The sequence below is a fragment of the Schistocerca gregaria genome, chromosome 5, assembly GCF_023897955.1.
Source record: "Schistocerca gregaria isolate iqSchGreg1 chromosome 5, iqSchGreg1.2, whole genome shotgun sequence".
In the NCBI taxonomy this organism is placed as follows: Eukaryota; Metazoa; Arthropoda; class Insecta; order Orthoptera; family Acrididae; genus Schistocerca; species Schistocerca gregaria.
The window spans coordinates 244089669-244115283 of NC_064924.1; the positions used below are offsets into that span (position 1 = coordinate 244089669).

At 38.6% G+C, this 25615-nt stretch overlaps 1 protein-coding gene across 1 annotated transcript in view; it reads left to right on the plus strand.

Annotated features, from left to right (window-relative positions):
- The first annotated feature begins 4948 nt into the window (after nt 1-4948).
- LOC126272964 (coiled-coil domain-containing protein 25) overlaps nt 4949-25615 on the plus strand; it is a 54947-nt gene continuing 34280 nt past the window's right edge. Inside the window, exons 1-3 of the mRNA XM_049976292.1 lie at nt 4949-5110; nt 5190-5237; nt 18036-18127. Of these exons, the coding sequence (XP_049832249.1) occupies nt 5086-5110; nt 5190-5237; nt 18036-18127 (165 nt within the window). The 5' untranslated portion in view covers nt 4949-5085. The remainder of the gene's footprint in view (nt 5111-5189; nt 5238-18035; nt 18128-25615) is intronic.

Genomic DNA, 25615 nt, shown 5'->3' on the forward strand with positions numbered 1-25615 from the left:
ATCTTCTAAATTGTAATAAACATGGTTTTCGTACAAGTCACTGCACAGAAACAGCTATACAGGTTTATACGGAAGAAATTATTAGAAATTTAGACAATAATAAATGCGTGGTAAGAATCAGCTCAGATCTTTCCAAGGCCTTTGATACAGTAGATCACCAAATTCTCCTCGACAAACTGGAGGAATTAGGCACCAGAGGAATTGGGAGGAAATTGTTTGAATTCTATCTCCAAGATAGAACTCATGTTGTGGAACTCGCCTCATATCAGAATAAACACAAATAAAATGGGTATCTGCTGCTAATAAAGTGGCAGTAGGTGTCCATCAGTGTAGTGTTCTTGGCCCCCTATTATTCCTAATCTATATAAATGACACTGAAAGGCCCAACAGACCATCAAAAATTATGTTATTTGCAAATTATACAAGCTTAATTATGAGTGATGACGGCAAATCCTTATTCATTACAGCTGAAAAGGTTCTGCAGAGTGTGCAACAGTGGTTTTACGCTAATAAGCTATCACTCAATTTAAATAAACAAATTACATACTGTACACTAAAGTAAATAAGGAGGACGATTACTATTTATCATTGAGTGCCTATGAAATAGAGAAAGTCTGGTCTACAAAAGTTTTGGGCATGTACATTGATCAGCACTTAAGCTGAAAAGACCATGTCACATACATATCCAAAAAACTCAATTCAGCATGTTTTGCACTGATGATAATTTCTGGAATTTGCAGTGCACAGTGTACAAGATTAGTGTATATGACCTATTTCGATTCTATTATATCCTATGGAGTAACATTCTGGGGTGCAACTAAATGTCGCTTGAGAGATGTTTTTAAATTACAGAAAAGAGCCATTAGAATTATTACACACAGCTCTCCAAAAACACACTCCAAGCCCTTGTTCACGCAGCCAAACAAACTTACAGGACAATCTTTGTACACAAATTAAAAAGCATACTGCATACAAGCACACACTTGAGTAGTTTACGTGTAAATTCAGATCTTCGTTACTATAATACACGTATCTCTAAGAATCTGCATGTAGGAAGAACAAGAAAAAAAACTCAAAACTATTTGAGTCACTATGGAATAAAGCTTTATAATGCTCTGCCACTCTGCATCAGGGGAACAGAGTATGAAGGAAAATTTAAGTCAGAATTTAAAAAAAAGTTTCTGAAAAATAGATATTTTTATAGCATAGAGGAATATTTTGAATCCTTAAATCACTAACCGATAGTTGTATTGTCAATATCATATTGTTCTCATTGTCAATTTTATGTCTCATATATACTCTTTTAACTCTAAATTATGTGTTATATATGTTTTCCAAAATATACAAAATATATACATAAATCCATCGCATGTGGTAGACGTTGAAAGAGCATGTAACAGAAGAACCCATTAATTCAATGTTTTAATTTTCAGCATAATGTTAATTTTATGTGTTTGATAGAAATTTGTAATATTCTGCTGTGCATATTCTGGGCAGTATTATGACAGTTCCTATATCATATAAAAATTATACAAATGATGATAATAAATATAATGAAATGAAAACAGAAGATCGTACCAAACTTAAGTACCAAGGAGTTACAGTACTAACAACTGCAAAATGTTTTACAAAACGTATCAGAGAAAGCAATGGAAGCAGTAATGTCAATCCATGAATCACAATATATCAGATCCCTTAGCCTAGAGACGGCAATGGCATCATTCACAGCCGAAATCTTGCCTATACTGACGTATGGCATAGAAATTACCGGACAATATTTTACAGTGAAAAACCTAACGACACTAGAAAGAGTGAAGGCGATCAAAATAAATAAAGAATTGGAGTGTCGTAAACAACATGATCCCGACTTGCAAATGTGCTGATGAGGTAATCCTTCCTCACTGAAGTCCAATGGACAAACCTGATGCTACCCATCAGCAGTGCTTTGTAAAATCTACTTGAGACATTGAAGGAAAAAATGGAAGATGTACTTCTAGAATCTTACAGCATTGGCGACATGATTGACCGAATATGGACAAAAGAAAGCTTCGAAATGAGAGACGTGATCACCAGAATGGCAGTCCATGATTTCCATTACCTTATTTGCATCAACACGTCATATCATGAACCAAACACAATTGGTGATTGTAAACTGTGTGATCTGGGAGAATGATTAGAATAGATTAGATTAATACTTGTTCCATAGATCATGAATATGACACTTCGTAATGATGTGGAACATGTCAGGTTAATAAAAGATGTCTGTACAATATATTACCTTACACAAAATATTGCGTGACACTAATGTTTAAGTTAGTTTCCCCCCCCCCCCCCCTTAATTTATATCTAAAAATTCAGCCAATGAGTTGAAGGAGTTCTCATCTAGAAATTCTTTTAATTTATTTTTAAATGTTGGTTGACTATCTGTCAGGCTTTTGGTGCTGTTTGGTAGGTGACCAAAGACTTTTGTGGCAGCATAATTTACCCCTTTCTGTGCCAAAGTCAGATTTAACCCTGCATAGTGAAGATCATCCTTTCTCCTGGTGTTATAGCTATGCACACTTCTGTTACTTTTGAACTGGGTTGGATTATTAACAACAAATTTCATAAGTGAATATATATACTGTGAGGTTGCTGTGAGGATCCCTAGATCCTTAAATAGATGTCTGCAGGATGACCGTGGGTGGGCTCCAGCAATTATTCTGATTACACGTTTTTGAGCAATGAATACTTTTCTACTCAACGATGAATTACCCCAGAATATGATGCCATACGAAAGCAGTGAATGAAAGTAGGCATGGTAAGCTAATTTACTGAGATTCTTATCACCAAAATTTGCATTAACCCTAATAGCATACGTAGCTGAACTCAGACGTTTCAGCAGACCATCAATGTGATGCTTCCAGTTTAACCTCTCATCAATGGACACACCTAAAAATTTAGAAAATTCTACCCAGCTACAGACTTCTGTTCAAAGTCTATATTTATTACTGGAGTTGTGCCATTTACTGTACAGAACTGTATATACTGTGTTTTATCAAAATTTAAGGAGAGTCCGTTTGCTGAGAATCACGTAATAGTTTTGTGAAAAACATCATTTACAATTACATCACTTAGTTCTTGGTTTTTGGATGTTATTACTATACTTGTATCATCAGGAAAAAGAAGTAACTTTGCATCTTCATCAACGTGGAATGGTGAGTCATTAATGTATATCAAGAACAGTAAAGGACCTAAGGCCGAACCCTGTGGGACCCCATACTTGACAGCCCCCCCCCCCCCCCCCCCCGTCCCCCAGTTTGAGGAATCAGCTATTGTTTTAACATTACATTAACCACTTATTTCAACTTTCTGCATTCTTCTAGCTGAGTATGAATTAAACCATTTGTGCACTGCCCCCCTCAAACCGTAATGATTTAGCTTAACTAAAAGAATTCCATGATTTACACAAACAAACGCCTTTGAGAGATCACAAAAAATACCAATGGGTGATGTCCGGTTATTCAGAGCATTTAATATTTGATCAGTGAAAGCGTATATAGCATTTTCTGTTGAAATGCCTTTCTGAAAACCAAACTGACATTTTGTTAGTACTTTATTTTTACAAATATGGGAGGCTACTCTTGAATACATTACTTTCTCAATAATATTTGATAGAGCTGTCAGAAGAGAGTTGGGCGATAGTTGTTGACATCCGATGTATCCCCCTTTTTATGCAATGGTTTTACAATGGCATATTTCAGTCTATCAGGGAAAACACCCTGCTCCAAAGAGCTGTTACATACGTTGCTGAGAATCCTACTTATCTGTGGGGAACAAGCTTTAAGTATCTTGGTGGAAATACCATCAATTCCGTAAGACCTTTTTCTTTTCAGTGAGTTTATTATTTTACTGATTTCAGAGGGAGAGGTAGGTGGAAATACAGTTGTTTCAAACTGCACAGGTATGGCCTCTTCTATTAGTAGCCTTGAGTCTTCTAGTGAAGATCTAGATCCCATTTTCTCCACAACATTTAAAAAATGATTTTTGAAAATATTTTCAGTTTCTGATTGTTTGTTAGTACACCTGTCATTCAGTTTTATGGCACTAAAGTCCTCCTGTGCTCTTGGTTGCCCTGTTTCCCTTTCAATAATATTCCAAATTGCTTTAATTTTATTATCAGAGTTACTGATCTCAGACATGATACACATGCTACTAGACTTTTTAATAACTTTTCTTAGTACTGCACAATAGTTTTTATAATATTAAACAATTTCGGGTTCAGTACTTCTTCTTGCTGTTAGATACAGTTCTCTTTTATGGTTGTAAACTAGTCTTATTCCTTTAGTTACCCAAGGTTTTTTATATGTTTTCTTGGAATTATGTTTCACTATTTTCTTGGGAAAACAATTTTCAAATAAGTTATATTTCTAGTTTGCATCGGGTTCCATATACGCTTCATCCCAGTCTAGCTGCTTTAGGCCTTCCCTAAAGTTTGCAATATTTATATTGTTAATTGAACGCAATGCTTTGAAATTCTGATTTGATATACTGCATGGAGCTATGTCATATACTGTAACTAGCTGTGCACCATTATCTGAAAGATCATTCTCAACAGGATAAGCATTTATGTTCTTAAACTTATGTTGGTCTATAAAAAAGTTATCTATCAATGTCCTGCTGGTCTTTGTTATCCGAGTAGGAAAATCAATGGCGGAGCTCAAACTGAAAGAACTGAGTAATACTACAAAGTCATTCTTCCTATTACAACAATCAACATTGAAATCCCCACTGCGTGTGCGTCGAACACATTCACGTTGTTATACCTGTATTTCGAAAGAAAAACCATAGTCTAACTGTTAGACAGTGATGTAACCTAGTTTCGGCTTGTTGCTCGAGTATATTTGGTGGTCGATGTATTGGTCGAAGTCAGAAATAAATATACCTTTTGGTTGATGTATGCTACCGTGTACGTGCTATCTTTGCGTCATAGGTGTCACGGTGGTGAATATGATTTTGAGCACGTGAATGTTTGTTGTGTGGAGTGTACTGTGTTTATTATTTAGGCGCAGTGTTGACAATTTGTGTTAGGAGAGCAGAAGCACAATGGTTTTTTATTTCACCAGTAACGGTAATAGTTTTAAAAAAGATGAGCGTGATTTAAGAATGGATAGTCTTCCGTTGCTTATGAAATTTTGTATTTTTTCCAGTCGTGTCACCACCAGTGACATTGTTTATGGGAATAGACAAATTCGAAAGTAAGTATCTCTCATATTGGTCATTTTAATGTCTCACTCTGTTTTATAAGGAAATGAGTTATTGACTTAGACGGGTATTTTTCTTGGCGACTACTTGTAATGTTTATGTGGTCTAAAAGAAGAGTCTGGGCCGGTAACGGCATAAACCAGGAAAATCAAATACAAATAAAATCCAGAGTCGTACAGCAACGTATTATGTTGATAGGTTCATGGATATTTAATACCACGCCTTTAATAATAGCAAGTGTATATAGAAGTTTAGGACATTCGTTCGTGACATAAATTCATAGGAAAGAAAGGAAAGGGTGGTCAACTACGTAACTTAAACCATGTTTAATACTAGTCGCTGTGCGCATTCAGAAATTTCAGCTGGAAAACCTCTCGTGATTTAAAGTAATGTTATAACGCCTGTTAACGTCTCATATTTACGACCGTGATGGATTTTTCATCGTTCGTCACGGTTGTTGCATTTATTCCGTTGAGTACCCTAGAGTTTACTTCCTGGTTGCAGCAGATTTAGCGATAAAATAAACCTTTGCCCATGAGTATTACGGTCGACAACTTTTTTTTTTCCATGTGTAAAACTTAGTTGTTTGATCTGCAGCTTAGTTTAGTTTATCATCGTCCTTTCCATAAGGTATATGATGTAGGATTCGCCGTAATAGAGCACAGCATACCCATGGCAGAATTCTCTATACTAAATTAAAATAAATATAGAAATAGCATTTTACGACATAATCGGTACAGTGAATAAATGTATTGCTGACTGAAGAAATAAATAATGATTTTAGACACGTACAGTACATCTTGAGAATAGTTAAAAATAGTCTACAAACGAAATACAAAATTTACAATGAGAGCAACATGATTCAAGTGACCATGGAGAAAATACAAATATTTTTTATTGATTTAGGAATTCAAAATAGTTATCTCTTAAAAAAAATATCAAGCAAGTAAATTTTTAGTTCTGATGTAAACTTTCACTCTTTTTGCCCATATCCCCTCAATGCAAGTTGACAGAGCATTGTGCAACTTTATTCCATAATGACTCACATTTTCGAGGTTTTGTTATTCTTACTTTTTCTACATGCGAATACTTACTGAGACACATATTGTAGTTATGGAAAATGTGTATTAATACATGCACTGCTCATATGTGTTGTTGTATACAGTACACTTGAATAAGTGCCAAGATGATACTGTACTGTGAGTATTTTTAACTGCACAGGTAAAAACTTGGAACTACTCTGTGGAGAGCTGTGTATAATAATTGTAATGACCATCTTCTGTAATTTAAAAATGTCTCAAGTGAGATGTTGTTATGTACCAGAACATTATAGGCTACCATAAGATGCAATAGAATCGAAATGAGCAAGTACAGTGGTCTTGTACATTGTGTACTACAAACTCTGTAAATTATACTCAGTTCAGACATGCTGAATTGAATTATCTTTCCAGCTCAAGTCATAATCAGTGTGCATACTCAAAAATTTTGTAGTCTGAACTGTTGTAGTCGAAGGTGGAGGTTAAATTGTAGGACACAATTTGGGTACGAGTTGGCGAAGGCAACGAATGTGTCACAACAATAATTTGTGGTGGTATTTTATACAGTGCTCATTTTTTAGCTAGATATGGTTCCTGAAGTTTCTAATGTGTTTGACTGCATTGATAAAAGAAACATCCCTTGCCAAACCCTCCATATTCCTGTGGGGACTCAGTACTTGTTAGATAAGTATGAGCAATTCTATGACAAAGCTGATGCCATAATGGTGGTTTGGTGTCTTTTGATGTTGTTAGGGTGTATTTTATTCTTTTTGTTCAGCATGTGCCAAGAACATATTAATGAGACCCTAGATATGAGGAAGGATAGCAACAGTTGTAAATTTTTTATCTGTTCATTGCAGAGTGATTTGAGGTCCTCAGTAGCTATATTCATTGCTATATGAATAAAAGAACATAATGAGAATCAGCCATTAAAATATAAATTAATACCAAATTACAACCACATCAGCTTGTAAACTGTAATTTTTGTACCTGTCGTATCCAACTTATGATGACTCGTAGGAAATAAAATCGTACGTCACACTGCTATACATTACAGACAATTAACTTTTTAAATGAGCTTTCTGCTTACAGTTCTGTGTAGCTAACCTTGGCATGTGACATCAGTAGTAACTAGTGCCCTCTTTATTACAGCTATTTGTATTCTACATTTAAAAAAAATTAAAAAGTAAAACGTAATAGCCTTAAATAAAATTACAGTGGTATTCTTAAGTGCTGAAATATTTTCAGTGATAATGTTAAAACCAGAAGGAAGACTCAATATGGGTGGCACAAAGCAAAATGCTAATATTTGTTTTTGTAGAAAAACTGAACTCAATGCTGGTATTAGTGCCCTTCTCAGGAAAGCTCAGTGTGTCTGGAATTGGTTGTAAATGCCTGTTTTCATTGTGCTTGTGATGCTCGACTCTGTAATTACATTCCACCATCATATGCACAGCTGTCTTGGCTGTTTGCAGACACATGCAGAGATTGCCATCCCCTTTTATTGTCTGTACCGTTTTATCAATGAACACTGCCCCTCGAATCTCTCTTTGATCTTAATACACCTATCTGAGCAACATGGCAGGAACACTAGCTCCCATCAAAGCAAAATTCTTTCTATTCCACTCCATTGTTCAGCCATTTTCTTGGGGTTCTTCTCAGTAGCAAACACCTGACTCTGGGATTACCTCTCCTGCTTTATATTAGAGGACTGAACAATATCTCTCGCTTCAGAAGATTGTTAATGACTAAATCATCATCCGCACTGTTAGTGACAACATCTGGGGTAGTACAAGTACTGCAAGTATTATCTTTATTAGTTCATATTCAGTGTAATTTGTTTGCTCTGACGCTTCAGATATTCAAATCATTTTAATACTCATTGTCATGTTAAACTCTGTATGCGTGAAACCCTAATCGGATGTAAGAGAGGACCTGATGGGCCTAATCAGTTCAGATAAACATGTTATACATTATGGATACATATCCACCCGTCTGCTTTGACCCATGACATCACAAATATGGCAGAAACGGCCATCCACTACGACTGCAGTATGGCGCCTATGACGTCATTACATAAACATGACAACAAACTAGAAAATACATTGAACAACCAATACACACACACATACACACACACAAACACACACACACACACACACACACACACACACACACACACACACACACAAACTAAATGAACTAGCAGGACAAGCATGGGAAATTGGTTTTTTTTTGGGTGGGACAAACTAAATATAAACACATGCCACTAAACCAAATACTTCACCTATAAACATGCCACACACGCAAACTAAGCCAAAAACATCACACAACACATAAACACACCACCAGAGAGCACCACCGATCACATCAAAAAGACATCCGCAAACACGCCACTCTCACAAACTGAACTTTGCGCCGTCGTGACGTCACACACCACAACAGCCTTACATCCGTGGGTCAAAGGCGACGGGTGGAATCGTACGCTTTAGTTGACCATTAATTCTTGCAACTTGGCTAACATTATCAAAAGTAACTTGCATGATTGTCAAGTATGGACCATTGTTAAGATCTCAAGGAAGTGCAATATGCAAATTGAAATATAGATACTTATCACTCTGTGGAAAATCCAGGATGGAATGTAACAACATTATGAAGAGGATAGTTGCTACTTGCCATACAGTGAAGATGCTGAGTCATAGACTGTCACAAACTTTTCAGCTATGTGGTGAGTAGCAACTATCCTTTTCGTAATATACACTCCTGGAAATGGAAAAAAGAACACATTGACACCGGTGTGTCAGACCCACCATACTTGCTCCGGACACTGCGAGAGGGCTGTACAAGCAATGATCACACGCACGGCACAGCGGACACACCAGGAACCGCGGTGTTGGCTGTCAAATGGCGCTAGCTGCGCAGCATTTGTGCACCGCCGCCGTCAGTGTCAGCCAGTTTGCCGTGGCATACGGAGCTCCATCGCAGTCTTTAACACTGGTAGCATGCCGTGACAGCGTGGACGTGGACCGTATGTGCAGTTGACGGACTTTGAGCGAGGGCGTATAGTGGGCATGCGGGAGGCCGGGTGGACGTACCGCCAAATTGCTCAACACGTGGGGTGTGAGGTCTCCACAGTACATCGATGTTGTCGCCAGTGGTCGGCGGAAGGTGCACATGCCCGTCGACCTGGGATCGGATCGCAGCGACGCACGGATGCACGCCAAGACCGTAGGATCCTACGCAGTGCCGTAGGGGACCGCACCGCCACTTCCCAGCAAATTAGGGACACTGTTGCTCCTGGGGTATCGGCGAGGACCATTCGCAACCGTCTCCATGAAGCTGGGCTACGGTCCTGCACACCGTTAGGCCATCTTCCGCTCACGCCCCGACATCGTGCAGCCCGCCTTCAGTGGTGTCGCGACAGGTGTGAATGGAGGGACGAATGGAGACGTGTCATCTTCAGCGATGAGTGTCGCCTCTGCCTTGGTGCCAATGGTGGTCGTATGCGTGTTTGGCGCCGTGCAGGTGAGCGCCACAATCAGGACTGCACACGACCGAGGCACACGGGGCCAACACCCGGCATCATGGTGTGGGCAGCGATCTCCTACACTGGCCGTACACCTCTGGTGATTGTCGAGGGGACACTGAATAGTGCACGGTACATCCAAATCGTCATCGAACCCATCGTTCTACCATTCCTAGACCGGCAAGGGAACTTGCTGTTCTAACAGGACAATGCACGTCCGCATGTATCCCGTGCCACCCAACGTGCTCTAGAAGGTGTAAGTCAACTACCCTGGCCAGCAAGATCTCCGGATCTGTCCCCCATTGAGCATGTTTGGGACTGGATGAAGCGTCGTCTCACGCGCTCTGCATGTCCAACACGAACGCTGGTCCAGCTGAGGCGCCAGGTGGAAATGGCATGGCAACCCGTTCCACAGGACTACATCCAGCATCTGTACGATCGTCTCCATGGGAGAATAGCAGCCTGCATTGCTGCGAAAGGTGGATATACACTGTACTAGTGCCGACATTGTGCAGGCTCTGTTGCCTGTGTCTATGTGCATGTGGTTCTGTCAGTGTGATCATGTGATGTATCTGACCCCAGGATTGTGTCAATAAAGTTTCCCCTTCCTGGGACAATGAATTCACGGTGTTCTTATTTCAATTTCCAGGAGTGTAGATACTTATCACTGTTTATTATAGAACATTTATGTAACGTGGTTTGCTTTTACAAAACTGCAGATGCATACACTCTGTGGCTACTGGAAAACTTGGTTCATAAGCTAAGAATTTTGTTCTCATTTCATGAGCCGTCACACACACAACACTGTGTCAAGCTGTACCTTTGGAGTATTGTGTGTCCTTCTTTGGACCTTTGAAAGCCCCTAATTTTTGCTAACCAGAGGCTTTTGAATGCTCCCAAAATTTGGTGCTTCTCATTGTCACCTGCTCATTGAGCAAGGTGGCACAGGGAGAGCATTGATAGCAAAATATCTCAACTTCCTCAAGGCAATTAAAAAAACTGCCGTCATCCCCTCTTTGCAGCAGCTTTAGTTGTGAGGTCAGATCAGGAGGACCATGTTATCAACAAAATGGGCAGCAATAGTTGATTTTTAACTATATCCTCCTCTTTAATGCCATATGCTTACGAAACCTAATCCCAAGCCTTCTACCAGTTTACAATACATAACAAGCATTGCAATTGGGACACTGTAATTTCTATACTCCTGTTTCATAGAGAAAATTATTAGGTAACACATGACCAAGTTTAGTTCGTGATAATCTAAAATAACATAAGGGCAAGTATTGTAGAACTTACCAAGCGGGAAAGCGCCGGTAGATAGGCACAATAAATAAAACACACACACAGAGAATTTCTAGCTTTCGCAACCGACGGTTGCTTCTTCAGGGAAGGGAAGGAGGGGGAAGACGAAAGGATGTGGGTTTTAAGGGAGAGGGTGAGGAGTCATTCCAATCCCGGGAGCGGAAAGACTTACCTTAGGGGGAAAAAAGGACAGGTGTATGTGCGGATGGATATGTGTATGTGTGCGAGTGTACACCTGTCCTTTTTTTCCCCTAAGGGAAGTCTTTCCGCTCCCGGGATTGGAATGACTCCTTACCCTCTCCCTTAAAACTCACATCCTTTCGTCTTTCCCTCTCCTTCCCTCTTTCCTGAAGAAGCAACCGTCGGTTGCGAAAGCTAGAAATTCTGTGTGTGTGTTTGTGTGTTTTATTTATTGTGCCTATCTACCGGCGCTTTCCCGCTTGGTAAGTCTTGGAATCTTTGTTTTTAATATAATCTCCTGTGGTGTGTTTACCTGTGCTTGAAATTGGTGTGGAAAGTTCTCTAATGTCCTCGATCTAAGCGCCAGGAAGTCACATACTGAGGTTTGTGGCATGGAAATGTAACTAGCAAGCTCAGTTTAACTGTTAGTTGTCTTTAATGCCAAGTGGTCAATGTGTGATTTATATACATAGAGTCATCATGACTTCGACGTAATTGATATGTAAATTTACTGTTTAAAGCTGATTATTTGTGATGTTTTTTTTTAAATATATATTTTAATGGCTGATTCTCATTAAGTTCTTTTATTCATGTAGCAGTGAAGATAGCTGCACAGAAGCTGAAATCAATGTGCAATTAACAGATTAAAGAGTTACGTCCAATGCAGCTCTACCTACTATCCTGTTTGTTCTTAAGCTTAAAGTAATCTTTGCAAGATGAGGCTGTTTATTGTGCTTCAAGATCAAATTTATATTGATGACTTAAGTACAAGAAAAAGCGCAATGTTTTACCAAGAATGGGGATATATTCAAGGATGTTGATATGGAAGTACCATACTATCTTCTAATAATTTTTCTTCGAGATTACAAGAAATGATTGCATTTCTTTACAGAGGTGCTTGGCAGTGTGTGTGAGAAGGATAACAACAAATTCATTTCAAATTTTGGGGTTAGTTGAACTCTTTGATACTGTTTCAACTTGCATCCGGTCTCCTTTCACACACCACCTAGATGTCAGGCTACACTACAGATCAGTATGTCACCACAGCCTACATTCCAAAAAATAGTATAGACCAGAACAGTTACTGTTAGTATTCCATTCTCTTTATGATAAGATATATTATGGGTTAAAGTTGATGTACATTGTCGGTAGGTTCAGCTGCCTTATTTTTGTGTCATGTCTTATCACTGAATGCCCACATTACACAAAACAAATTCCAGGCTCCCTATTTTCTCTTTGTTATTGATACTCCAAAGAAGGAGCATATTACATATGTAAGTAATACTCGTATGGTGACTGATGATCTAAGATGTTGAGTCCCATTGTGCTGAGAGCCATTTTAACCAATACTGGTATGTCCCTAAGGAATACGCCATAAAATATATCCAGTTCACAGTTCAGTTTACTTTGTGACCGCTCTTGACTTTATAAACTTTGTAATACAATACCAGAAATGCCCAAAACATTACATTAACATGTACTCTGTACTATTTTACCTTGCTATCTAGTAAACTTTGTGCTTTAACAGATGTAAGCCAACATAGAGGGGGTCCCTGTTTAGGAATTTTGGAAATGGTTGTGCTTAACTTTTGCCAAAAACTGATTTTTTAATTAAAAAAGGAAGCAAAAACTATCAGTAGATGGGTATGTGATCACAACACGCCATGTTCCACCTCCGTAGCTACGTGGTCAGTGGGGGTGAGTGCCATGTGGAGGACCTGGGTTCAATTCCCAGTACTGCTAAGGATTTTTCCTTTGTGGGTGGCAGGTGAGTGGTGTGCTGACCCGCACACCCCTCCATATGCATATAATGATGCTCTTGGTGGGGGATGACATAGCAGTCAGTTGGAATCCATGGATGCAGCAGGGTCTGTGGACAGAGAGTTATGTAAAAAACAACTGTCCATTTTCTCAATATTTTAGTTATGAATTACCCTTTTGTTGTAACTACGAGGTGCGACAATAAAGTAGTGAGACTGATGTGAAAAAAAGGTACTCACTGTTTTAGTCAAGCTTAGTGTTGCCTCCTTCAAAGTAGTTCCCTTCTGATTGCACACACTTTTTCCAGCGCTTCTGCCATTGATGGTAACATTTCTGAAACTCTCCTTCTGTAATATCTTCCAAGACCTCATCACAGCTTTTTGGACATCCTTGTGTTGTTTGAAAATGGTGTCCCTTGACAGCTGTTTTGACTCTTGGAAATAGAAAAAAGTTGCACTGAGTGATATCTGGTGAATAAGGTGGCTGTGGTAGTACTGAAATTTCTTTTGAGGTAAAAAATTGCTGTACTGACAGAGCAGTATGGGATGGTGCATTATCATGATGCAGAATCCAATTACCAGCAATGTAGAACAGTCACGAAGAACTCTTGTACGAAGTCTTTCTAAAATTTCTTTGCAGTAATTATGGTTAACTGTTTGTCCAGGAGGCACCCACTCTTTACGAACAATTCCATTGGAAACAAAGATGCACACAAGCATGCATTTCACTATTGACTTTGACACGCTTTTTTTTTTTTCCCCTGCGCGATCCCTTTGAGCACAATTGCCAACTTTGGCTTTTTGTCTCTGGCTTGTACTGAAAAAACCAACTTTCAACACCAGTGATAATACGGCTCAGCAATTCTGGATTGATTTCCGTTTGCTCTAACAGATTGGCTGTCGCATTTTTTCGTGTTTCTCGCTGTTGTGGTGCGAGATATTTGGGGACCATTTTTGCACAAATCTTTCTCATACCAAGATCTTCAGTTGTTATTAGACGAACCGTTTCTTGATTTATGTTTAGTTCTTCTGCAATTATTTTCATGGATAATCTTCAATCAGATCGTACGAGTTCATGCATCCTGGCCAAGTTGACATCTGTCTGTGAGGTTGATGGTTGTCCACTGCAGTCTTCATCTTCAATGTTCGTTCTGCCTTCACTAAACATTTTATGCCAACAAAAAACTTGAGCTTTTGACACAACCTCCTCTCCAAAAGCCTTCTGAAGCTTACTGTAAGTTGTCGTCGCATTTTTACCCAATTTAACGCAAAAATAAATGGCATACCGTTGCGCAATATTATGCAGTTTCATTTCCGTGATGAGAGTCACAAACATGTGTTAACTTATTACAGCACAACTCATGACAGAACAGTTGCGTCAATCTACCGCGTGGACTAGAAGCAGCTTATAGATCGAGGTCAAAGATATTGTGCCTACTCAAGCCTGCAGGGTTGCCACGTCTTGCAAAGAAAAGCAGTCTCATTACTTTATTGTCGCACCTCATATATACAAACCTTTTGATCCATAGATCAGTCATTTTTAAAAGCCTGTACTCACCAGTTCCAAAGTGGCATTGTTTTACATCAGGATTATGAGCCAACAGAAATTAATCATACTTTACTTACTGCTTACAGTTCCTGCCTACCTATCGTAAAGCCAGTGATGTAGTTTTTAAAAAACCTCCCATATGAAGCATTGCCAAATCTATATTCCATTCTTCCAAACACTGCAACAAAGAGTTTCACTGTATTCCCCTCACCCTTCTACTCTGGTTCTCTTCACTGCACTCCTCCCCTTTCCCTTGCTTTACTTTCTCCTCTTTCCTTCCACTGCCCCCTCTTCCTTCTGCACCCTTCATTTTTCTTATAGAATAATTTTATCTGAAATTGTTCCTCCAAGCTTTGAAAAGATTTGGATCTTTATGAAGAGCAGGTTTTTCTTCCATAGTGATTAGGAGAAAGATTTCCTTTGTGAACATTTTACAATTCTTTGTACCTGTGACTTGGTCTCGGTCATATACATCTTATTCCTTTCTTCTATCATTTAAGATTTTTCTGCCACACTTCTGTATCTTGCTGCCACAGTATTTTGGCATAGAATCTTCAGGTGTCCGCTGCAGAAGTGTACTGAGTTCTCTGGCATAACCAAAGATTGTGGTACCACTGGTTGATTTTGACCTGTGATGTCATTAATATGGTGGACACACGTATTTTGAGCTTATACAATATGGTGACCATGACTTTACTCATTACGCACGTGAACAGACACAAATAATACAAAAATATTTAACTGCAGAAATAACATGAAACTAACAGGACAACCGTGAGAATTCGGAAGATTTTGGGTGGTGACAAACTAAATGTACGACAATCCTAATAATGACATACCATAACTTATACTAATAAAACAGTCAAGCACATATATATAGTGAGCAATAAACAGTGCAAATAAAATTTAAAAAACTGGCATTGAAAATTTCGCTTGATCTATATAGCTCAAAAGAAGTCCATGATATCATGAACGCAAACGTAACTTCAAAACCTGCACTGGAAATTTCCCTTGATCTATATTGCTTAACCGAACCTCATGAGGCCAACAGACAGTGACTATTATTGAAAATGTGACTTGACTATAATAACAACTCACTCCGTGATACCCACCAGTATCAACTAATAATTATGAATTTTATGTAACAACCTAACCCACAAAACTCACTACTTCAGCAAAAGTGGTGATACCAAATCTCAAAGAAAATTACACGTGCGCAACACCCCCCCCCCCCCCCCCCCCGCAAACAAAAGATAACATCAGTCATAATGTGGGAGAAAACATTGTCCCAACAATACACACTAACAATCCCCACTCCACCTTGCACTTTTTTGTGGTAGGGTGATTATATTTTCATTATTTTAGCATTTACAATCTGTCAAAGAACAAAAGTAAGAATAAAAAATAAAACTTGAAGCTTGGTTCTTTTTTAGTGTGTATTAACCTTGAAGATAAATCAATTACATACGTGCCAGTAAGCCTTTATATAAGTGCATAAATTGCCAGTTCCCTATCCCCAGTATTCTTCTAAGTGGCCAGTCTCCAAAGTATTAAGATCCTGCATGTCTGTTGCTCAAGTGCATGCAGTGCTGTGGGCATCCCCTGTGGTGAAAGCTGCCCTCATTGCTATCAAATTGAACATCTTCACATTGTAAAACTGCAGAAATGACACTGACTCACACAGACCACGAAGTGATTCTGTTACTGGATTCCCATCTGCATCTAACTGGAAACTGTCCTGATTGATGAGTCACAGTGTACTGTTGCCAGTACATAACAGGAGGTAGCCAGAATGAACGTTGAAATATTGTTTCAGCAAGTTACAGACATCCAACAGTTTGCCCAAAATTCCATGAAATGATCTTTAGGGGGAAAGTTTTAAGTTACACATTTAAGATGTTTATTATTACTTTTTTCAAAGACTGTATTATCTAATTATATCAGAATTTTTATATTTGCTTTTAACGAATATGACATAGATGCACATAGGGTAAAGATACATGTGAGAGGAAAGCAATTGTACTATTAACAAATTACAAAATGCTTATTTGAGTAAAGCTCCAACAGACTAGAGTAGACGTGTCTCCAAACTGAATTTTTCTGTCAGTTATATTTGTCATCTGAAACATGAGATAGCTAAACCTAGCAATACGAGACATGTCCAGAAAGTAAGTACTGTTTTGGGGAAGACATCACAGGAAAGCATTTTTAAATTTTTTCTCTCTTTTTTTTCTTTTTTTTTTTTTACAAGAAATAATTTTTCTGAATGTTTTTTCCTACATAGTTGCCACATTATTCAGACATTTGTCATAATGTGAAACCTTGCCTATGTCCTCCTCATAGAAAGATACCATCAGTGAAGACAGCCACTGCTGAGCCCTGTTTCATGCGTCATCATTGTTGTCAAAATGCCTTCCTCAAAAATCACACTTTGAATCCAAGCACAAGTGATAGAAGGTGTGAGATCGGAGCAGTACGGTGGGTGATCAAACTGCTCCCACCTTAATTGTTGACCAAGGTTTTTAGTGACACAGGCAGAATGAGGATGTGCATGACCATGAAGCATTACAGTGCCTTGATTGAGCATTTCATGCCCTTTGTTTTGAATTGTACACCGTAGCTTTCTTGATGTATCACACCGCATTGATAGTTTCACCTCTGAGAAGGAACTCAGTAAGCAGAATGCCCTGTGTCATGGAACACATTCCTCCATTGTGACATGACAAACCCAAGTTTTGTCATCGGTCCCAATTCTGTTTTTTAATTCATGTCCCTTGCCACTGCATTGGGTCAGAAATGTCAAAGCATTGCTAAGTTAGTTCATTGCTAAGTCAGTTCATTTTTGTAACCCAATGGGAGCACAATTTGTGAAAATTTAAGTGATTTGAGTCAGTTTCAGGCCGAGCTGTTTTTGAAGTTTGTGGAAACTCATCACAAAGCATTCTTATCCACTTTGTGCTTCGTCACACACATTAGTTTGACCATCATTTTATTGTTTCACCCACTTTCTCACCATTCCATGGATCATTACGTTTTTCGCCACAAATCTGTACAAGTTGGTAATGAATTTCAGCTGGTTGAATATTCTTTGCATCCAGAAACAGTATTACAGAATGCACTTCACAGTTGGCAGCTTCAGAGATTGTTTTTAACATTTTGAACAATTACTAACAAACATAAACACAACACAATCCAGCTGTAAAGGGGTAAGTGGAAAGACAGTGAAACAGAGACACAAGTGTGAATATGCTAACTGTGATGCTAGTGTTGCAGTGGCAGTAGAGTGAAACTGTACTTACTTTCTGGACATGCTTTGTATTAACTAAACTTGTGAAACTTGCTAAGTTTACAAGATTCATGACTTTGAAGCACATTTCCTTCTTGTACTAAATAAAAAATGCCATTTCAATAGCAAATATTGTATTATTGTTTTTCAGATGAAGACCTCATCAAATGGGGATGGCCAGAAGATGTGTGGTTTCATGTTGACAAGGTTTCATCTGCCCATGTGTACCTAAGACTCCACCCTGTAAGATATTCCACATACTATGTGACGTAATGGAAATGATGTATCTATGAGCACTGCTTTGAAACCACTGAGGTGCATATACTATCTTGAAATATGTCTTTTATGACACATGTTCTTCAGCATAAGGGGTCTTATTTTTCTCTAATGTAACTATAAGCAGTGAAAAATTTATGGTGATTTTCCACTTCTGAAATTGATCTCAGCAACTTTTCTGTAGTGGAGAAAAATTTATTTTATGAAATGTGAAGTGATTTGGACCCAGTGGGTTACACATGTGCTGTATTGATTACACTTTCAGTATTGCCAAATGCCAAAATACTCAGCAGTGTTAGACGACGAAAATGTTAAGTGAGGGCTGTTGTCAGAAAAAATAGTTGATGGTACCTAAGTAGACCAAAACAGTTTTAAATGTAGGATGATCAAACTCTCTTTCTTGTGTGTATCTCATCTCTTCTTATCATTTCATGGTAGTCTTTTTGAGTGAGAGTGAGAGAATAATCTTTATGGACCATTGTATGCTGAGCTTCCCTCATTTATTTTTCAGTGTACAGTTTCATATACAAATTAAGAACGTGTTAAGTATTCATCAGCTTATTGTAACATCAGTATGGAGAAGACAAGAGTAAGAGAGAAAAATCACAGTTTTGATCCTTAATGTAGGCACTTTTGGACCAGTGTAGTACAAGCCTTAAAAAATCAGAATAACAAAAAAAAAAAAAATTCTACCAATGTGAAAATAACAAAGCTGAGAGGAAGTCAAGGAAATGACTAGAAACTGGTAGTTACTAGAATGGAGAGATAAGGATTGACAAAGAGAGACTGGCTCTTAGAGCACTATCCATATTATGCTTTTTCACAGTACTTGTGAAATGGAGCCACGAAATGACGTTCAGGATTAATTTATATTTATGAAATAAATAAGGGTGGAAAGAGCTTGGCAATAATATGTTCACATATGAAAGTAGCAATAGAATAGTCTTCAAGGTTAAGAAGAATAAGTAAGGTGACAATGATGCTATCATAGGACATTGTACTTAGAACAACTTTTTTTCCCTTAATGCCAAAATGGAAAATTTAGTTAAAACTTTTCATTCAAGTGGGAACTAATATATCCCACTTGTTTTGAACTTTAAATGCACTTTGGTTGGTAAGTTAATGGCTGCTCTTACAGCTTTTTATTGTGCTTGTAATTGTATAAATGAACTGATCTTGTGGAGTATATTTCAGTTAAGAAAAATATTTGATGTTAGTGAAAAACCTTTTGTAGGTGATTTAAACATGGGCATAAAATGTGACATAAGTAAATTTGCATCTACATCTATATATATTCTGCAAACCACTGTGAGGTGCGTGGCGAGGGTACATCCCATTGTACCAGACATTAGGGTTCCTTCCTGTTCCATTCACGCATGGAGTGTGGGAAGAATGATGCCACTGTGCATGCAGTAATTATTCCAATCTTATCCTCATGATCTCTATGTGCGCAATATGAGGGGATTCTAGTAGATTCCTAGAGTAATCATTTAAAGTTGGTTCTCGACACTTCGTTAATAGACTTTCATGAGTTGGTTTACATTATCTTCAACAGTCTTCCAGTTCAGGATTATATCAGCCTTTGACCATTCACAGTGCCCTCCTCTGTATATGTTCAATATCCCTTGTTAGTCCTATCTGGTATGGGTCCCACACCCTATCTGGTATGGATCCCACGCCCTATCTGGTATGGATCTTGCACATTTTAGCAATATTCTAGACCCAGTTACATGAGTGACTGATGATAGGCTGACTGCACTTACACAGTTCTCTACCAATAAACTGGAATTCCATTTCATATTCCTACAAAGTGCTACAATGAGGTATTTGTATGAGTTGGTTAATTCCAAATGTGACTCATTGATATAGTCATAGACTGCTTATTTTTATGTGGACAATTTTACAATTCTGAACAGTTAAAGCAAGTTGCCAATTTTTGCACACTTTGAAATCTTATTATGATCTGATGACCTTTTAGACAATACTGCATTACAGATTAACTGCAGCATCTGCAAAAAGATTATTATTGTCTGCAAGGTCTCTAATTTTCAACATGAGCAGCAAGGGTCCTATCACACTTCCCTGGGACACACCTGAACTTACTTTTACCTCTGATGATGACTCTCCATCCAAGATAACATACTGCATCTCCCCTGCCAAAAAGACCTCAATCCGATCACAAACTTCACTTGGTGTACCCCATTGATAGTAATTTTGACAATAAGTGTAGGTGTGGTATTGAGCCAAATACTTTTCGGAAATCAAGAAATACAGCATCTACCTCTTTGCCTTGAGCCAAAATTTTCGGTGTGAGAAAAATACGAGTTGGGTTTTACATGATCGATGTTTTCGAAATACGTGCTGGTTGGCATTGAGGGGGTCATTCTGTTCAAGGTACCTCATTATGTGTGAACTCAGAATATGCTCTAAGATTCTACAGCAAATCCATGTCAAGGATATTGGACAGCAGTTTTGTGGATCACTTCTACTACCCCAGTTATAGGCAGGTGTGACCTGTGCTTTTTCCAAGAGGTGGGCATAGTTTTTTTTTTTTTTTTTTTTCAGGGATCTATGATAGATTATAGTTGGAAGGAGAAGAGTCTGGTGGGCGATAGAAGGACCCAGTTATCATTTTATCCCCACCCACTGGTATTAAGTCTTGTCCAAACAATAGTCTTGTCCAGACAGTCTTACCAGTTTCTATCTCAGTGGATTTTATCTTCTTGTATGCTGCGACAAATACACCACCTCCATCTCCCGTTTGTGTATCCTTTCGGTATACACTTAAATTTTCCCGAGAAGTCTCACTGCTACCAATTTTAGGTTATAACCAGCTTTCTCTACCTGGTATTATGGGAGCTTCGCTGCTTTTCGTGAGCACTTCAAACTCTGCCACTTTTTTGTGAATGCTTCGGCAGTTTACCATTAGGATTTTAATACTGTCAACTGTGGGGGGGCATTTCTTTCGAACTTACACTGATACTTCTGAGTGTCCTACAGCTGTCATTATCTGGATCTAGCTTTCCACAGAACCTTCAATGTCTTTGGTTCAGTCCTTCCACTCGACTCAGATGAGAGGGCCATGATCAGTTCTGAGAACAATGCTGGAAATTGTGAGCTTTGTTGAAACTCTATGTGCAAGGCTGGTCTTCTCAGCCTTCTCTACCAGTCACTGGAATGACCTGAGAATGACCTTGGAGCCCAGACAATAGACTTTGTTTGCTCCAACGTGTGCCGAAATCTGCAATTGGTTGCACCCTGTTCTGTCAGTGGCTTTCGAAATAGCCTTTTCAACATGTTGAATGAGACCCCAGACATACACACTGAGTGTACCTGGTATCCTTTCCTGCTTTCCTGTCCCTTGCTGCCATTTCCCTGGGGGATACCATTATTTGCTGTATATTTGAACTGCCAATGGTTAATAGACCCTACCCTTTACCGTTTGCATCCTCCTGACACCGGACAAAACAGGTTTAGTTTCAGTGAAAGAACCTCAAACTTGTTGGTCAGGGAGATCGGTACGAAAGACCCTGAGTCCTCCATAGTTCCTGCCCACCATTTACAGGATGCCTAGATATACCACTGACACACTTCTCACAGTCAAGTGAACAGATAATCAGAAATCCTGTACTTCTGCAGAGTAGACAGCATACAGGAGACTATAATACCTGATGGTTCAGGTATCTCGGGTACACAAGTCCTGGGAGCTTTTCCAACACACTGATTCGCAGCAGCTGCCAATCATTAGACAGTAGTCAGGGCGATTGCCAGCTGCTGACAAACTTCAACCAACTCATCCCATGTTTGAGAACAGCATTCACAGTGTGGCTGCATTTCGGCTGGCCCAGTATGTGTTACAGGACAGTGAATAAATAACTTTAAACTAAGCCTGCTGATTATCTTTTCACCTGTTGACCTAAAAAAAAGTATTAATTCTCTTTTTAGTACTGAAGCAAATACACAAAATGATACTTCAAACAAAATAACTGAAAAGCTAGTGGTGAAAATTAATGGTTTCCCTAAACTTTTTGAGGTTAATTATAGGCTATAGCAAAATGTAGATAATATATAGGAATACTCCTCTTTAAGGAAAAACTGGATGTAACACAATATGTTAGATAGAAAATCTGCTACAGTAACTAAAATTCAAATGATGACACTCTGCAATTTGCTTGTAGATTATGCAGAGGACAATGATAGCTTCAGAAAATTCTCGAAACTATATGTTTATTTGCATTTATATACAACAAATTCAGATTATTCTTTCATGTGAACTGAGAATCACAAACACTGATTTGCCATTAAATAAATTATGTATCCAAAACACTCGTACTGGTAACTTTTGAAAATATAGTTTTGTAAGTGTCCGACAATTCTCAAACTAACCTATTTCTCATGTAATTGTACAATGAAATTAGAGAATGATTGTTGTGAATGAGGATCAGCTTACTTTTCTCAAACATTTTAAAAGAGCACATTTAAATTTAAGCCTAAAATTGACAATAACAGTACTGGTTTAGCACAGCACTTGCAAATATTTGAAATTTCAAAATATATCGCAATACAGATTGGTATAATAAATGAAAGATTTGCAGAAGCAATGTGAACTGTAAAATATGCAAATCTAGAACTTTAAATCAGCATACCATCCTGTAAATGTAATCTCACATAAGGGAAAATTCTTAAGCCAGCTTTTATTTATAAATAAACATGCATATTGCATGGATTTTTCACTAAGCTGATTTTGTACATACTTTTACACTGGCATGCCGAAGAAGAACAGTGCAGTTTTAAGTTTATCTCGATCAAAATCGCTAGAATGTGCAGCACCAACAAAGCACATTTTCTGCCTGTTGCAGCTAACAATGTTATATACAATCAAATTATAATGTATTTCGTATGTGTTGGTCTTTGTTTTTGATGTTTACGTGCAAATCTCTATTGTGTGTGTATAGATGGGTTAAAGGGACAGTCAGTAGTTTTATTCGTCTCCATGGAAACTTAAGAGAGTGCTGTGAAAGTTAACCTTATGTTGAAGGTCGTTTGGTAGCTGTCACCAGTTGGCAATCTTAATTAGTAAATTGTAGTTTGAGAACAAGTATATTGTGCTGTTGTGGTAAAGATATATACAACAAACTTGAGAAGTTCATGAAATTATAAGATGAAATTTAGTACATTTTCCATATTGAAACAGAGACTAGAAATATGCTGGAAGGGAACAGAGGAGTGAAATTTGTGAATTATTGCCCCTGGAAATAGTTCTGTAGAACCACAGTATTTAAGGGTGATAATCCAAGACGACAATGACAGTGATAATGATGATGGAGAAGAAGGAGGAGGAGGACACAAACAGAAAGTTCTCCTAAGAGATTTAAGTATAACAACCATTGTTTGATACCAGACATGAGAGATAAGAAAATAACATATTTCCACAGTTTTCGTGCGATGGGAGGCAAAGTGATAGAGTCTGAATCATGCTAGGAGAAGATTATGCGTGCCCTAAATAATGATTGCTCTATTTTGGGTAAAGGTAAACCCCCTGTGACAGAAATGTTTCAGATTAATATATTTTCTTGTTTTTACATTGTTTGCAATCGTTTCAAAAACAATAACCAGCAAGAATTGTTATTGAAGACTTGGTGAACTCGTAAAAAGTAAATGCAGCTGTTGGTCAATAACAAGTAGAGCAGTATAATTGTGTAAAATATCAGGCCTAATGCAGTAGTGTCATACAGCTGATAACTATAAACACTATACATGAAACAGCTTTTTGCAATAGTTCTGCTGCTTTCCACATTTTACAAGAATATAATTGATATACCTTCACTCATGAAGTGTATGATTTCAGAGAGCATGTGTCCATAAAATTCACAGACCCGCTTATAGAGGCCACGTGGGTCAGCCCCCTGGCACTCTCTGGTGAGTCCCCAAAGAAACAGCATAATTTAAATGATTGCAAACGAGGGCCTGGCCTATTCTTTGTGCTGATTGTCCAGTAATTGTTTTTAGTGCTGCACACATGTATCTTACGTGTTGTTGTATAAAGTACTATGTTCCTTAAATGGTGCTTGTTCTTGTTACAACAAACTTGGTGATGAGTGAGAGCTAAGTTTTCTCCGTGTGTTGGTATCAGTGCTAAATGAGCCGCCAAATATCTCGATGCAAGAAATACTCCAACATCTCATGTCCCAGGAGCGAGGTTTCGCGGAACAACAGCAGGCTCTCACTGCCGCTCTCAGCCAAGTGGTGTCTTCGTGTTCGCGGCAGGTTACTCTCCTGTCAGTGCAACCATTGCCCTTCTCGTCTTACGATGGATCGGCTGAAGATTGGGGTTTCTATGAGACACAGTTATACCAACATTTCCAGATTTTTTTCATGGGCATTGCAAACCTGTGTAGGGCATCCTTTCTTTCCTGGCTTTCACCACACATGTTATCAGTGTTTTGCCAACTTGCACCTTTGCAAGAACCAGCCAGCTTATCATTTGATGATATGTGCGAGCTTCTCTTAGCGTATTACTTTGACAGAACACATGTCACTGCAATGCGTGTAGAATTTTACCTTTCTGAGAAACACCCAAACCAGTCTTTCAAAACCTGTGCTGCAGAATTAGATGTATTGAGACGCCGTCATAAATTTGTCTCTAGTACCTATCACAAATCCTATGCTGGTCACATGGTCCGTGATTTTATTTCTCATCTGACTCCAGATAGAGAAGTCTGTGAAAAAGCACTTCAACGTGAGAATCCAACACTTACGGATGTGCTCAGTATGGAACCAGTGCATTGAAGTGTCATGGGCCACAGGCAATCAGATTGCTGTGTCTGTGGGGAGGTATTGGAAGTTGCTCAGTCAATCCCTGCTAGGCACGCTGCAAGTGTACAGAATGACTGGGAAACCATTGCAGCAGTACAACCTCCAACTCAGCATAACAAGGAGCAGTGTCGATTATGTCAATGGCAGCAATGGGCCCCGGCACAGCAGTGGCTGCATCCCTCCTTCTGTCTCACTCATACTGCTTCGTCTAACACGAGTGTGCTGTGTGCCCAAGCATTGGGCAGTTTGCAGCAAGTGTTGAAAGAAGGGCGACATTGCATTGGTGTGTAAAAGCTTTTCAGACGTAGCGGACACGGTATTACTGATGGACGTATTTGACTGGTTGTTCACACAGAGGGATGCAGGGGCTTTATGTGACCTTACTTAAGGTGGTTCTGTTCGAATAGGCCTCATTCCTTCAACTGTCTTCATAGTAAAAAGTTTTCATTAGTTTAGAGTACATTGTGTGCAGCTAGTAGTGTGTCTAAATACCTAATAAGTTTCATACCACATTACCTCTTAATGGAACGGAAGCAGGGGACTAAAATTGAAATACACGCTGCTATTTTACCACTGCATCGGGAATGCCATTGTAAAAGGACAATATCAACTAAAGTTGGCACAGCCCAATCTACAGCG